This window comes from Elephantulus edwardii, unplaced genomic scaffold (genome assembly GCF_000299155.1).
Source record: "Elephantulus edwardii isolate Elephantulus edwardi_28Jun2011 unplaced genomic scaffold, EleEdw1.0 scaffold00064, whole genome shotgun sequence".
Classification (NCBI taxonomy): Eukaryota; Metazoa; Chordata; class Mammalia; order Macroscelidea; family Macroscelididae; genus Elephantulus; species Elephantulus edwardii.
This window is the reverse complement of record NW_006399814.1, coordinates 8,494,545-8,509,505: the sequence shown is the minus strand read 5'-3', so window position 1 is coordinate 8,509,505 and position 14,961 is coordinate 8,494,545. Positions and strand designations below refer to the sequence as shown.

Here is a 14,961-nt window from a genome sequence, read left to right as displayed (position 1 = left end):
CCGAGCTGTAAGGCTAGGAGCTGGGATCAGGCAGATCCCTGCACATTCGTACCCGGCGTGTCTGGACTGGGTACAAGGAAGGCGAGGAGGCCCACAAGGTGTGGTGGCCTGGTGCTGCTGGGCTTTGCCATCTGCCCCTGTCCACATGGACACCCCAACACTTGCTGTGTCTTGGCTCCACGCTGTCCCCTGGGAACTTTCCCTTGTGACCCATTACTCCAAAGACAAACTGAGGCTCAGGGAGCCCACCTTGTTGGGCACCCTAACCACCTGACAGTCCCAGATGGTGGCCCTAGCGGGTCGGTCAGTCCAGAGAAGCTGGCCTGGCCCCTTGGTGTGTGCTCAGCATCTGTTCCCAGCCTGCGTGTCTGCCCCGGAGGCTGGAGGACCGCCCGCTCGGCAGCCTTGGCTTGGCCAGTGCCCAGAGTCACCCCACGGCCACCTGAGGACTGGGCCGCCTTTCTTCCTGCCCTGCGACGTGGGGACTAAAGGGGCCTTTGTGTGCTCCGAGCCCCGCAGGGCAGCGAGCATCCGCCCTCCGGGCATTCCTGCAGCCACTGAGGAGCCGAGCCAGGTGTGGGCCACCCTGGAGGCCGGTGGCAGCAACTGGGCCCAGTACCGCCCAGGAGGCTAGACTGAGGGTGGGGTACAGGCTGGACAGGCCTTAGGCCACCGGACCCCTCTTCAGGGCCCCAGTGCAGACCCAGAGAGTGAGGAGAGGTGGAAAGGCCCCAGCCGGCCTCCCGTCCCCATGGAAACCTGACAGCCCCTGCATCAGTGTGGTCTGGATGCCAGCCAGCACTGGGTTTCCGTCGAACGGATCTTCCCCCTTCAACACCCAGCTTTTCTCCAGTCACTGCACGGGGGCTTCTAGGGAGGGCTTCCAGGCCTCCAGTGGCAGAGGCTCGGGGCTCATGGGGACATTGCTCAGTCCAGACCAAAAGGCTAGCAGCCAGGGTCCGCTATGAGCTAGCTTAGGGACCCATGTGAGGGTACCCCCTCCTCTCCTTTCTAGCACCTGTTCAGTGGAGCTCACCCCTTCTTTTATCCTCCGTTCATGTTACACAGTGGGACAGGGGCAGTTTGAGGTCCTCCTGGGCCTGGAACAGAGTAGGTGTTTTGGGAATGTCTGTTGAACAGGACAGAGAGCTGGCCAGCCGATGAATGGGTGGAAGGAAGTGAGGAGAGAAGGTGGATGGGTGAGTTGGAGATGTGTGGATGAACGGAACAGTCAGTGGATATGGAGATGGGTGGACGGATGAAAGTGGACGCAGCAATGACTGGAGATGGGTGGATGCCTGAATGGCATCAGGATGGCTGGAGAAGAGATTGAAACTGTCAACAGCTTCATCTTACTTGGATCCACAATTAAGACCCTTGGTAACAGCAGTCAGGAAATAAGGAGATGCGTTGCACTGGGAAATTCTGCACTTAGAGGCCTTTCCAAATTACTGAGGGGTATGATGTTAGTTTGAGGACTAAGGTGCATCTGATTCAGGCCATTGGCCTTTCCAGTCACTTGCTATGCATCTGAGAGCTGGACAGTGAATAGGGATGACAAAAGAACTGATGCCTTTGAGCTGTGGTGTTGGAGGAAAGCACTGAACATCCTGTGAACGGCCAAGAGAATAAACAAATATGTCTTGGAGAGGGTGCAGCCAAAGTGCTCTTTGGAGGCAAGAGTGATGAGGCTTCACCTCACGTACTTTGGCATGTTGCTAGGAGGGGCTGTTCCTTGGAGAAGGACATGATGCTGGGAAGGGTGGAGGGTCGGTACTAGAGTGGATGAGTGAGTGGGACAGGGACACGATGTTTGGGAAGGAGAGGAAGACCGTCAACCAGGTGGACTGACACAGTGACTGCTGCAATGGGCTCTAGTGTGTCAGGAAGTGTGAAGATGGCGCAGGAGAGGACGGGGTTCAGATCTGCTGTTAATAGGGTTGCCATGAGGCATATTCGACGGCCCCTAACAACAGCAGATGGACGGGTAGATGGGTATGTGAGTGGATAGATGGTGAGTGAATGGAAGAGTGGATGGGAGGATGGTAGGTACTGGAGTGGGTGAATGAATGGTGGGGAGTAGATGGCTGGGTGACTGTTGTGGGTGGCGGGTAAATGATGGGTGGGTGAGTGAACGGAAGGATGAGTGAGTGGGGGGTCGTTAGGGAGGTGGGAGGGGGAGGGAAGGGTGGGTATGTAGGTGGGTCAACAGAGACATGGTGGGTGTGTGGATGCATAGAGATGGGGGTGTGTAAGTACTAGAGTGGGTGAAGGAATGGTGGGTGAATGGATGGATGGCGGTGTATGTGGGTGGAGGCCTGAGTGAGTGGGTGAGCGCTGGGTGGGTGGCTGGATAGATGGATGGTGGGTGGGTACACAGAGGGATAAGTGGGTCCCTGGGTGGGGGTGGACTTTCAACTTCCTGGCAGGATCATGAGGATTGATGAGAAAATGTGAGCTGAGACTCGTTCAGGGCGTATCTGGCTAGAGAACAGGGGTTTGGTAAAGGAGCCCTCCTGGCGCTGTGGTTCAAGCACTCAGCTGTTAACCAGGAGGCCGTTGGTTCAAAGCTCGTGGGAGAAAGCTGAGGCTGCCTGCTGAGGGGCGGCGGTGTCCTGTCCTGAGGCTGCTTGGAGTCAGAATGGTCTCCATGCTGTGGGTTTGGTTTTGAGAGGTTTGAAACCTGGTTTAGTCTGGGTGCCTCCTCGTTCTCCTATGTAGCAGCTGCTGGCTTTGAACCGGTGACTTTTTGGTTACGGTCCCATTTCATGAATGGGAAAACTGAGGCACCTCAAGATTAAGTAGCCAGGAGTCGATCACAGACGGATAGGTTCCTCCAGGACACAGAGCCCGGATCCTCTTCTCTGGGTCCTCCTTCAAACAAGGTTTTTGGTGACCTGTGTGTCTCAGGTCTCTGGGTCAAGTGGGGACAGCTCTCTTGCCCACAGGACAGAAGCTGCTGGACTCGCTGGCAGAGACGTGGGACTTCTTCTTCAGCGACGTGCTACCTGCCCTGCAGGCCATCTTCTACCCAGTGCAGGTGAGAGGCCCCGCGGGGGACAGGGTGCCACACCCCGGGGCAGCAGTGGTCCACCCAGGACAGAGGAGGCCCGATGTCTCTTGTTAACCATTTGCAGATGTCCATGCCTCACTCAGCCTGTCCCCACACCACAATGACCACAGTGCCAGCCGTCCTCGAGACAAGGCTTATGTGGAGATGGACATGGGCAGGGAGGAGGAGGTCCAGCCCCGTGGCTGGGGACGGGAGGCAGGGACAAGCCCCTGTTAGGGTGGTAAGCAGCATAGGCCCCCATCCACTTCTCTGTCCCGTTCTGACATCAGCTTCCCAGAGTCAAGTCAGACCCCAGGCACCAGCCACAAGTTGGTGGGTCCCAGGGTAGCCTCACTTCTCACCTCCTGGCTCTAAGCTCAGGGTCTCCCTGGAAGCTGCAAGTGTGGGGTCCAACTCTCTGACCCTTGACCTGTCAGCCCCTTATCCCCTGGGTCGATGACTCACTGTAACTACTCAGAATCCATGAGACATGCTGACTTGGGGTGACAGCTTTATTGGGGGGCAGAAGGTGCGAAGAGGGACACAAACATGAAGCTAGTGTGGACCTTCAGAGTGTCACCATCCACAACTCAGGAGCAAGGCCTCCAGTGGGGGTCCCTCGACTTTGAGCCCCTTCCCTGAGCCCAGTCACTGCCACCAGATGGACTTTCCAGCCTGGCCAGCCCCCCGGGGTCATCTCATCTCACCCCCAGCCCAACAGTGACCAAAACCCAGTTCCTGGGCCTCTGTCTCAGGAACCAAGGGCCAGATTCCCCAGTGGAGTCCTGGTCCTCCCCACTCGTGACGGCGTTGGGGTGCTGCCCTGTGTCTGCAGGGCAAGGAGCCGTCGGTGCGCCAGCTGGCCCTGCTGCACTTCCGGAACACCATCACGCTGAGCGTGAAGCTGGAGGACGCGCTGGCCCGCGCCCACGCCCGCGTGCCGGCCGCCATCGTGCAGATGCTCCTGGTGTTGCAGGTGGGGAGTTTGGGGGGTTGGGGCTGCAAGTGGAGGACTGGGCCTGCAGGAGGGCTGGGCCTGCATGTGGGGGGCGGGCTGGGACTGCAGGAGGGCTAAGCCCACAGATAGGGGTGCTGGGGCTGTAGAGAGACGCTTGTCCTGCAGGTGGGAGTCCGGGCCTGCAGGTGGGGGTCTGGGGCTACAGGGGGGTGCTGGGCCTGCATGTGGGGAGCTAAGGCTGTAGGTTGGGGCTGGGACTGCAGGGGTGCTAGGCCCACAGGTAGGGGTGCTGGAGCTGCAGGGGGTGCTGGAGTTATGAGGGGTGATGGGCTGCAGGGGGGTGCTTGTTCTGCAGGTGGGGGGCTGGAGCTACAGGCTGGGACAGCAGGTGGGGACCAGAGCAGGAGGGCACTCAGAAAAGGGGACCAGGCTGGGTTGGGGGCGTACACACAGAAGAGGCTGGGGAAGAGTGGGACTGGGGGCAGGTGGGCATGTAGAAGAGGGGGATGGGGATGGGGGTATGCAGAAGGCTGGGCGCCCATGGAAGGGGGCAGAGTAAGGGTGTAGGTTCTAGATAGTGGAGGCTCAGAAGCGCAGCCACGGGGGCCCAGAGTGTGCAGGACCCCTCAGGTTGCCCCTGGCAGAGGCTGGGCAGGGTCTACTCTGGTGGCTGTGGGCCTCAGACGCCGAGTGCTGCTGTGACAGAAATATCACACGTGGGTGGTGGTGTTACTTGGCGCCACCACGTTGGTCCTTGCTCACAGTGGCCCGTGTGTCACCAGACCACTGCTGCCCACGAGCCCACTGTGGTAGGCACTGTGTTAGTCCTTCTTGTTGTGGGGTTTCCTCTTTCCCGTGAGCCTCGGCCCATCCTGAGAACACGTCCAGGGTTGATGAGTCTCAGCAGCCTCGTTTCTCGGGGACGTTCTGGCTGCACTTCAGGACAGACAGACTGGGGTGCATCCGGTACCCCTCGCCAGCACTGCAGTGCGAAGTCATCGATTCTTCCCGGGTCTTCCTTATTCCCTGGGCAGCTGTCACATGAGCAGAATGTGACTGCAGAGGCCGGCGTGGGCCAGGCGCACTGAGCCCTCACAGCGACTATGTGCCTGTCGTTGGTTCTGGAGAACAGAAGCGTGTTGTCTCTGAGCTCAGGGCACTGGCTCCAGGGGAAGGTCCCTGTCGCAGCCCCGCTGTCCCCAGCCCTCCTCTACCCCTCAGCCCGTCTCCATACTTGCTCTCCTGTGGCCTCAGCTCTCTTTGTGACTCAGAAGTGAGTGAGGTCTAGGACCCACCCACACAGCTTAGGAAGAAATACCATTGCTATCAAGTCAATTCCAGCTCACGGCGGTCCCGAGTCTACAGCACAGAACTGAGCTCTGGGCTTCCTTGGCTGGCATCTGTATAGGAGCCTGCCTTCTGAGATGCCACTCAGTTCATTGCCAAGCACAGATGGTGTCACTCTGGCACCTCCCTACACGGATGGCTCCACTTACTCTTTCTTCTTTTACTGTCCAGTCAGAATTGACTCACTGCTGACCCTCCATTGGGTCCAAAGCCACTGTTCTCACTAGAGGAGACGGTCTTTCTCCTGCAGAGCAGCTGGTGGCTTTGAACCACCTGCCTTCAGGATTCCAGCGTCCTGTTTTCACTCAGTTGTCTGTGTCCCCAGCACCAGCACTTGGTGGGGTGGTGCTGCCACCTGTTGGCCGCCCAGTTTCCTGCAGCTCCCAGCTTCTCTTGGGGATTCCTGTCTGGGGACGTGGTGGGTGGGCTGACCAGCCGGGAGACTGAGCACTCCTTCTTCTACAGGGGGTGCACGAGTCCAGGGGTGTGACTGAGGACTACCTGCGGCTGGAGGCGCTGGTGCAGAAGGTGGTGTCGCCCTACCTGGGCACCTATGGCCTCTACTCCAGTGAGGGGCCCTTTGCACACTCCTGCATCCTGGGTAGGTCCCCCTGGGCTTGGGGGTGTGGTAGGGGTGTCACTTGGAGCCAGGATGTCCTTTCCTGCAGTGACCACTAGTCCTTTTGCTTCTGCTGGGGGGAGAGGGAAAGAGTCAAAGCTCAGATAGGTAAACTGAACAGATGGGCAAAGAACAGATGGGTAAACTGAGGCCCAAAAAAGGGGAAGCTGCCGGAAGTCATGGCTGAGCCCATCAAAGACTCAGTCATTCAGCACACCTGTCACCACACCCAGCACATTCCAGCCACCTGGAGATGGGTTCTTCCTTTCAGGATGGAGGGGACCAGGTGGACAAGACACCATGAATGGTGATGCCGGCGCAGGGGATGGCCCTTTCTGAGAGGACAGAGGCCCAGGGCTGGAAAATTGCTGGCTCTTCAGAGAGTTCTCCGGGCAGGGGTGGAGAGATGGCCAGGAAGAGTTCAGGGCTATCCTGGCATCTGGCACACCTGAGAAGCCAGCTAGCATTGCATGTTGGGCAGCCAGCTCCCCCGCGGTGTTGCCTGAACCCCCACTTGGTGTCAGCTTGTCCTGGACACTGGGGGTTCCACAGAGACTGAGGCCAGCTCCTCCCCATGACCTCATAGCTGCCCTGGAGGGGCTGAACCTGCAAGAACAGAAGGGGGTGGCTGGTGACCCGAGGGTGTGGGCAGGGTCCATGGGAGGCCTTGCTGTGGAATTGAATGCTGAGCTGAGAGCCGGGCTGGGTAAGTAGATCTGGGGTGTGAGGGGTGCAGAGTCTCAACCCCAGAGTTCTACCCTAGGAGAGCTGTGTGGAGAACCACACTCCCACCCAGACTGGCACCTCAGGGTGGGTATCATGTCCAACCACTGGGCACAGCTCAGATGGCATGCACAGCCACACAAGCATTGTGAGGTACAGGCCAAGACCGCAGCCCCCAGAGGAGCTCACTGGAGCTGCTGGACTCCTGGACCAGGGAAAGCCCAGCTGTGGCCACCTACAGCCATGCTCCCTTGTGGCCGGACTCTCAAACTGCAGGCCCTCCTGTCCCAGTCCACTTGTCACCCACCCACAGTCTCCTAAGAGGGTTTGTCTCCATGCCCCCTCCACATTAGGATGCAAAGAAACTGAGGCGGGGGGCGGGGAGGGGGGACACTTATAGAGTCCCGCAGGCAGTTCCTGACCTGATGTGGCGAGAGATGTGGTCCAGTGTCCAGAGAGAAGTGGCAGCCACCAGAGGACATGACAGGGTCACAGAGGGGAGGGCTTGGTGCCAGCTAGTGAGGGGACCCCACTTTACTCCCCTTTCCTCGGTCATTGCCCACCCTGTGACAAGCTGCCCAGTGGACCGCCTGAGCGGGGCCTGGACCTCACCCTGAAGGGGGCGTGGCTCAGTACTGAGACGATAACCGAAAGGTCAGCAGTTTGAAGCCACCAGCTGCCCCTTGGGAGAAAGATGGGGCCTCTGCACCTGTGAAGATTAAACCCCGAGCCAAATCCATTGCCGTGGCGTCCACTGCCGTGTTCCAATTCCAACTCGAGGTGGCCCAGCGGACAGAAGGACGGGACAGAGATGTCCGATGCGTAGGGCTCCCAAGGTTGTGCATCTGCGCAGGCGCGCACGGCCTTGTTCTGAGGGGCCCCTGAGGCTCTGAACTGAGGCCACGGCCTTGGAGACCTGGGTAGGTGGGAGGGCAGCCCTCTGTCCTCAGGGTCACAGTAGGTGGCAGCGACCCGGGATGTTAATCCTGTTCCTTCGTGCAGAGCTGGGTGTGCAGTCAGCCCTTTGCAGGGAGCCCCCAGGAGTTCGGTTTGCTGAGGCGAATGTCCTTGTCCCTCTGCAGAGAAGCACTGCCTGCGGCGCTCACGCTCCGGCGACGTCCTGGCCAAGAACCCTGTGGTGCGGTCCAAGAGCTACAACATCCCACTGCTGAACCCCGTGGCCGAGCATGAGGCCGAGGGCGCAGCAGGCAGCACGGGCATCCGTCGGCACTCTGTCTCTGAGATGACCTCCTGCCCAGACCCCCAGGCCTTCGCTGAGGCGGCGCACCACTCTGGACCCTGCCCCAGCAGACTGGACCCCTCTGCCCAGGCCACCGAGCCGGGCCTGGACCCCAGCCCTGAGAACCTGGTGGACAGAGTGCTGGAGTCCGCGGACTCGGACTCTGAGGGCATCTTCATTGACTTTGGCCGGCATGGCGGTGGCGAGTTCGAGGCAGGGCGGGGCAGGCAGACCATAGTGTGAGGTCTGGCCGTGTTCACGCACCTGTGTACGTGTGTCCACATGCGTGTGTGTGTGTGTGTGCAAATGTGGGCTGGCAGAGCATGGTGTGAGGTCTGGCAGTGTCCACCTACTTGTGTGTGTGTGCCCACATGCGTGTGTGTGCAAATGTGGGCTGGCAGAACATGGTGTGAGGTCTGGTTGTGTCTGCCCACCTATGTGTGTGTGCACATACGGGCAGGCAGAGCACGGTGTGAAGTATGCCTGGGTTCACCCACCTGGGTGCGTGTGCCGCGTGCATGTGTGTGTACATGCCAGTATGTGCTCTGTGAGTATGTGCAAAAGCACGCTGTGTGTGTGTCGTGCATGTGGGATTTTTAACTGCCCTGTCCTCAAAATCCTCCTTCCCATGGGTCCCACTCGCCTTCCTTTTCCAGAATCTTCTTTGTTGGAAGACCACCAGGCTGTAGCACCCTGTCTGGGCATCTGAATGGGTGACCCCTCCCTCACTTTTACATGGTGTCACCCAGATGCACATCAACCTCATGTCACAGGACAGGGTCAGTCACTTGTTCCCCACCTTCCTGGGCACCTAGAGCCCACAGAGAACAGGAACTCCCAGCTCTGCCAGGCTCCAGACCACCCCAGGATGCTGGCCTCAGGGTGACCAGTGTGCATGGCTCTGTGCCTGCAGCTCTGGGAGTGGTGGCTGGGGTGACCACAGTGGAATAAAGCTCGTCATCCTCACTCCTGGCTCTTGACTGGAGGGGACAGGCTGTCCAGCCATGCTTTGATGGCCTCCACCCCAGGCTCTCCTATTTCTCTTGCTTGTTGACCTGGCCCAAGGGCTCCAGAAAAGCCCGTCTCCAGAGTGGTGGCACGACTGATCTCTGACTCGGTGGGCGCTGAGAGGGAGAGAGTGACAGGACCTTTCTGGCCCTAGTGCTCGGATAGCCTGCAATGTGCCGAGACACGAGAGCTATAGACACCCGGGGACCATCTGTCCCCACTATCTACCTGAGCCTTTTGTGGTCAGGAGCCAGCTGGACAAAGGTCCACTCCCTACCATGAGGGTCCTGACCATTGACAGCTGGTAAACCATACAAGGGAGGGTGAGCCCCAGGGCATCCCTGGGAGCCTCGGGGTGCAGTGGGCAGTAAAAACGCCCAGAACACCCAGGGGCAGGGGGTGACCTGGGCCAGGCACCCCATTCGCAGAGCCGAGTGCAAGTCCAGGAGGAGGGGCTGGGAGTCTTCCCGTGAGGCAGCTGCCCCCGCCATGCACTGCGCTGACCTCTTTAGGATGGGTGTTTTATCTCATGGTCCCATCAGCAAGTGTTCAGGCAGAGGGACCAGTCCTGGGGCCTCAGTCCGTGGACATTCGGGAAGAGCCTGCAGATGAAGGAGCTTGTCCACACACCCAGGTTCTGGGGCAGCCAACCCAAGATGCAGCCTTGAACCTGGCAGAGCCGTGGCCCTGCTGTCTGTGGTGAGGCTCAGGTCACTGACCTTCTGGGGTGGACAGTTTGTGGCCTTGGAGGAGCCTGGGGGTGGTCAGTGTGGCCTCGTGGGTCCTGCCTGGCATCTGAGAACACGACTAGCTCCTGCCCAGGACATGGCACAGCCAGGGGGCCAGCAAAATGCTACTTGTGCCTGGGTACCAGCGAAACAGGCTGCCTGGTGACCTGAACCTCATTCAGCCCTGGTCATGTCTCTGAGAGGGCTCCATTGCTGGGACCCCCACAGCAACAAACACAAACCTGGGGCTCAGGGAATGGGGTTATGGGGCTCGGGCTCAGAATGCAGGGCTCTGGGGCCAGCATGGGCAGTGGGGGCTCCCAGGAAATGAGAGGCTTCCTTTTGCTGGTGGCCAAGCCAGCCTTGGCTTGTCGCTGCCTCATTCCCCTCTGCCTCCATGTGTGTTTCTGTCTCATAGAGACACCAAATTTGGGGCCCACCCTAGAAGGGCTTGGGTTGGGTTAGGTTATGTTGACTACATGCGACTGGGATGCTCCTCACAGGACGGCCAGTGGGACCCCAGCTCACTTTGCTCTGGACACCCCACCAGGAAAGGCTGATTGGTGGGGACACACACTGGGGCTGACGAGGTCTGTTGTGTGTTGCATTAGAACTAACTTGTAGCTGATCCTCCAGCAGATTGTCAGAGGCTGAATTGCACAAGAGGAGATTGCCCATCTTTCTCCCATGGAGCAGCGGGTGGATTCAAACAGCCTACCTTTGGGTTGGTAGGGGAGCTCCTTACTCACTAGGCCACCAGTGCTACCTTGGTAAGATCTAGGAATCAGCAAATATGAGGGATACTCTCTGGATGGAGCGGTGCAGTAGCCAAGACTGGGACGCACACAGCAGTCAGGCGCTTGCACGGACCTTGTCAGTCCTGATCATCGGCAAAGCTCTGTCACAAAGGTCCCATCCTAAGGTTCTGGGTGGATATGGATGGAGGGGGATACTGCTCAATCCACTGAACTTGGCCTCATCCAGGACCACCCAGTTAACAAAGGAGGCACGGGACCCAATCCCAGGGACCTGCATCCACAGTGACCCCCAGACTGTCTCCTCACTGCCTGACCTTGTCTTTGGCCTTTGCCACACCCTGATCACTTCCTCCCTGGACCGGCTGTTTCCTGGGCATTGAAGAACAGGGCACTGCCCACCAGAAAGACTGTGCCCCCCTCCATAGTTATGTTAAAGTCTTAACCCCTTCCTCTGTGAACATGGCCTGTCTACAAAGTTGGACCTCCTCCTGTCACTCAAAGAGCCCTGACAGTGATGGTGTTAGGTGCCACTCAGCACAGATCTGAGCCCTGTCCTGTCCTGTGGCAGCCCCAGTGCCAGCGCACTGAGCCCATTGCTGCAGTCAGCCTGTCAATCCATCTCATTGAGGGTCTTCCCCTCCTTCACCGACCATCTTTCCGTGACGTCCCTTTCTGAGAAGAGCCTCTCCTAGCAACATGACCACAGTATGTGAGACGAAGCTCCACTCTAATTGCACCTTCTTCAAGACATATCTGGTTGCTCTTTGAGTGGTGTAGCCAGAAGGTCATCAGTTCAAATCCATTAGCCAACTTCCTCAACAGTGCTGTGCCCAGACTTTCAGTTCGTGCTGCTAGGGTCTAACTGTACGTCCACACACTAAGTATATTCTGTTCCACTAAGTTCTGTTATTTCTCTGTGCATTTGACCTACTTAACGGCTTCCAGCGCAGCTCCCCAGACAACATCACAGAACAGACCTGATGGGAAAAGGGGGAGCTCACTCAAGGATTCCCAGTTATACCACATACCCACTGCAAACGGGCACTCCCACACCACCAGGAGGGGTCCATCACACAGGGCACCGTCACAGCACCTGGGCATGGTCACTGTACAGAAAGGGTCCAAATAAGGCCTGCTCTCACCACACAGCTGTGACCCCATCACCATCGGTGATCCCCGGACACTGGGAAGCTCCCACCATCAGAAGTTCTCCCATCACACTGGGATTCTCCCATCAATGGGATTTTTCAACCACGATGGATGTTTCCATCACACTGGGATGCTCCCACTACACTGGGATTTTCTTACCAAACAGGAATTCTTCTATCACAGTAGGCTGTTCCCATCACACTGGGATGCTGCCATCATGTGGAATTCCCCCACCACACAGGGATTCCCCTACCACACAGGGATTCTACACACACACACACACACACACACACACACACAGAGGCACACAGGCATTTCCCCCCCCCCCCAAAGGGATTCCCTCACCACACAGGGATTCCCTCACCACACAGGGATTCCCACACACACAGGCATTCCCCTCCCCCCAAAAGGGATTCCCTCGCCACACAGGGATTCCCTCACCACACAGGGATTCCCCCCCACAAGGATTCCCGCCACAGGGATTCCCCCCCACAGGGATTCTCTCACCACACAGGGATTCCCCCACACGCACATACAGGGATTCACACACACACACACACACACACACACACACACACACACACACAGGGATTTCCCCCCACAGGGATCCGCACACAGAGGAATGCTCTATCACACTGAGACTCTTCCCGCCTGCGGAGATGTTCCCATGTCACTATGATGATCCCGTTTCCCTCAGAGACTCGCATCCCATCCAGATGCTCTCACCACGCCAGGATAAAGACACAGCCCACAGAGCGCTCTCTGCATCCCGAGGTAACCCCACGGGACAGCTCCGGGTGCACTGAGGCAAACCCACAGCTTCACCGCCTAGGAAACCAGTGTGTCCAGGGTTTTACTGTTGGGGAAATAAAACTAAAATTCTATTCCCATCTCAGAAGTCCTCTCTGCAAAGACGGGAGCAAAGGAAACGTTTATGACTAAATAAGCATTAGATGGTGGTGATTGGTCTGAACGATCCACGAGAGCTTCAGTGTCGGGGGAAGGAAGCCTTGCTCTTAGGTGCAGCTCAGGGAGCCGAGAAGTGAGGTCCAGGTGAGCCCAACCAGATCTCGGTTTCCTCATGTCATCATGGTCCTGAGCTACCTGGAGTCACGCTAATCTCTTTCCAAGAGTCTGGGAGGGAAGATGTGACCTGCCTTGATGATTATATTTCAAAAGAGGAGGTGCCCAGGCCTTTGAGGAAGCAGGCTAGTTGACAGCTTTTTCAAGGAGGCAGAGAAAGAAAAAAACAATTGCAGATTTTTCAAAAGCAAATACTTAAAGAAAGAACAATTGCCAAGTTTCCAAAAGCACATGCTTAAAGAGCAGGGAGGGAAAGAGGACGTTCTCAACGCTGTTCCATTGTATTTGCTGTTATAGAACTTTGCAGCCACTGCAGGCCCTACACTCCTGAGGCAGACAGTGTGGCCCACTGTCCACACGCAGGCCACTAAAGAACCAAGTAACAGAAGCCAAGGAGGCTGGATCTTCCCCCAAAGCTGAAAGAAAGTCTTCGCCTGGAGGCTGCACCCTGAATTCAGCATCCTTGGTACCAGCACACAGGAAGTCAAAAGATGTGCCGCACTGGGAAAGTCTGCATGCAGTCAGGGACTTCTTCAAGTACTGAAGAGCAAGGATGTACCTTTACAGACTAAGGTGCACCTGACCCAAGCCATGGTATTTTTAATCACTTCCTATGCATTTGAGAGCTGGGCAGTGAGTAAAGATGAAAGAAGAAGGATCAGTATCTTTCTTTGGGTTATGGTACTGCAGAAGAGTGTGAAATATCCCACGGACTGTCAAGGGAACAAACAGGCATGTCTTGGAGAGAGCGCAGCCAGGATACTCCTTAGAGAGAAAAAAAACTTTGTTTCACATATTTTGGGCATGTTTTCAGGAGGGCCCAGTCCTTGGGGAAAGGACATTATGCCAGGAAAAGTAGAGAGTTGGGTCAGTGAAGGTGGGAAAGACCCTCAAAGAGATTGATTGACACAATGACTTTTCATTCTTAAGGAGCCCTAGAGGTATAGTACGTATGATGCTGAACTACTAATGAACCCTCTCCTCTCATAAAGATTTATAGCCTCAGAAACTGTGTGGACAGTTACAGTCCACTGATGCCCACATGATTGCTTTTTCAAAGTGACCATTTAGTCATCTTGTGACCACTGCATCAGAACCGACACATAGCTGACCCTCCAGTGGGGTTTTGGAGGCTATAAACCACACAGGAGGAGACTGACCATCATCCTCCCACGGAGCAGCTGGTGGGTTTGAACAGCCAGAGAACCATCACCTTTGGCTCAGCAGTGCAGCCCCTGCAGGGGGCACCATGGGAGCACCTGGTGGGGTCACTGAGCATTGTTCTACCTGAGATGCCACCAGAGATGGATTAACAAACAGAAGTGTCTTCTCGTAGAGTTTAGGAGGCTGCTGCTGTTCATTGCCATGTTAGTTGTCTGCTTTTGGCTGATGAGTCAGAACCGACCTGTGGCTGACCCTCTGATGGGTCTTCAGAGGCTGTAAACCACACTGGAGGAGAGTGTCTGTGTTTCTCCCACAGAACAGCTGGTAGATTTGATCATTTGCCTTTGGGTTGGACGATCAGCTTCTTCTTCTTTTATTTATTTTTTTTTCAGATAAAGAATCTTTATTAAGGGGGCTCCTGGGTGGGATTCCTTGGTCTGGAGAGAGAGAGAGAGAGACCACAGAATGCCACACCTTAAAGTTGATTGCTGTTGTTGTTATGTGCCGTTGAGTCGCTTGCGACTCATAGTGACCCTATGTACAACAGCCCTAAACCCTGCTCTGTCCTGTGCCAATTGCACTGTCTCCGATACACCCATCCTGATTACCCCAGTCACTGAATCAATCCACCTCATAGAGGGCCTTCCCCTCCTGTGCTGTCCATCCACACTACCAAGCATGATGTCCCTCTCCAAGGACCGGTCCCTCCTTACAACATGTCCAAAGTATGTTAGACGGAGCCTCAGAATCCTTGCCTCCAAGGTGCAGCCTGGTTTAACCCTCTCCAGGTTGAATCTGTTTATTTTCTTAGCAGTCCATGGTACCCTCAATACTCTTCTCCAGCACCACAGCTCAAAGGCATAATTCCCCGTCTATCCTCCCTAGTCATTTTCCAACTCTCTGATACATAACAAGTGATTGCAAAGACCATGGCATATATCAGATGCACCTTAGTCTCCAGAGAGATGCCATTGCTCTTCAGAACTTTGGAAAGGTCCATAACAGCAGAATTTCCCATTGCAATACATCTTTTGATTTCCTGGCTACTGGTGTCAAGAGTGTTGACTGTGGAGCCAACCAAACTAAAGCTGTGAACAATCTCATCACCATCCATCCTGATGCTACCAATTGG

The 14,961-nt window shown here is 56.5% G+C and overlaps 1 protein-coding gene across 1 annotated transcript in view; it reads left to right on the top strand.

The window, feature by feature from the left end:
• PRR5 (proline rich 5 (renal)) overlaps positions 1–8,182 on the top strand; it is a 30,581-nt gene extending 22,399 nt beyond the window's left edge. Inside the window, exons 5-8 of the mRNA XM_006888039.1 lie at positions 2,949–3,040; positions 3,888–4,028; positions 5,823–5,958; positions 7,782–8,182. Of these exons, the coding sequence (XP_006888101.1) occupies positions 2,949–3,040; positions 3,888–4,028; positions 5,823–5,958; positions 7,782–8,182 (770 nt within the window). The remainder of the gene's footprint in view (positions 1–2,948; positions 3,041–3,887; positions 4,029–5,822; positions 5,959–7,781) is intronic.
• The last annotated feature ends 6,779 nt before the right edge of the window (positions 8,183–14,961 follow it).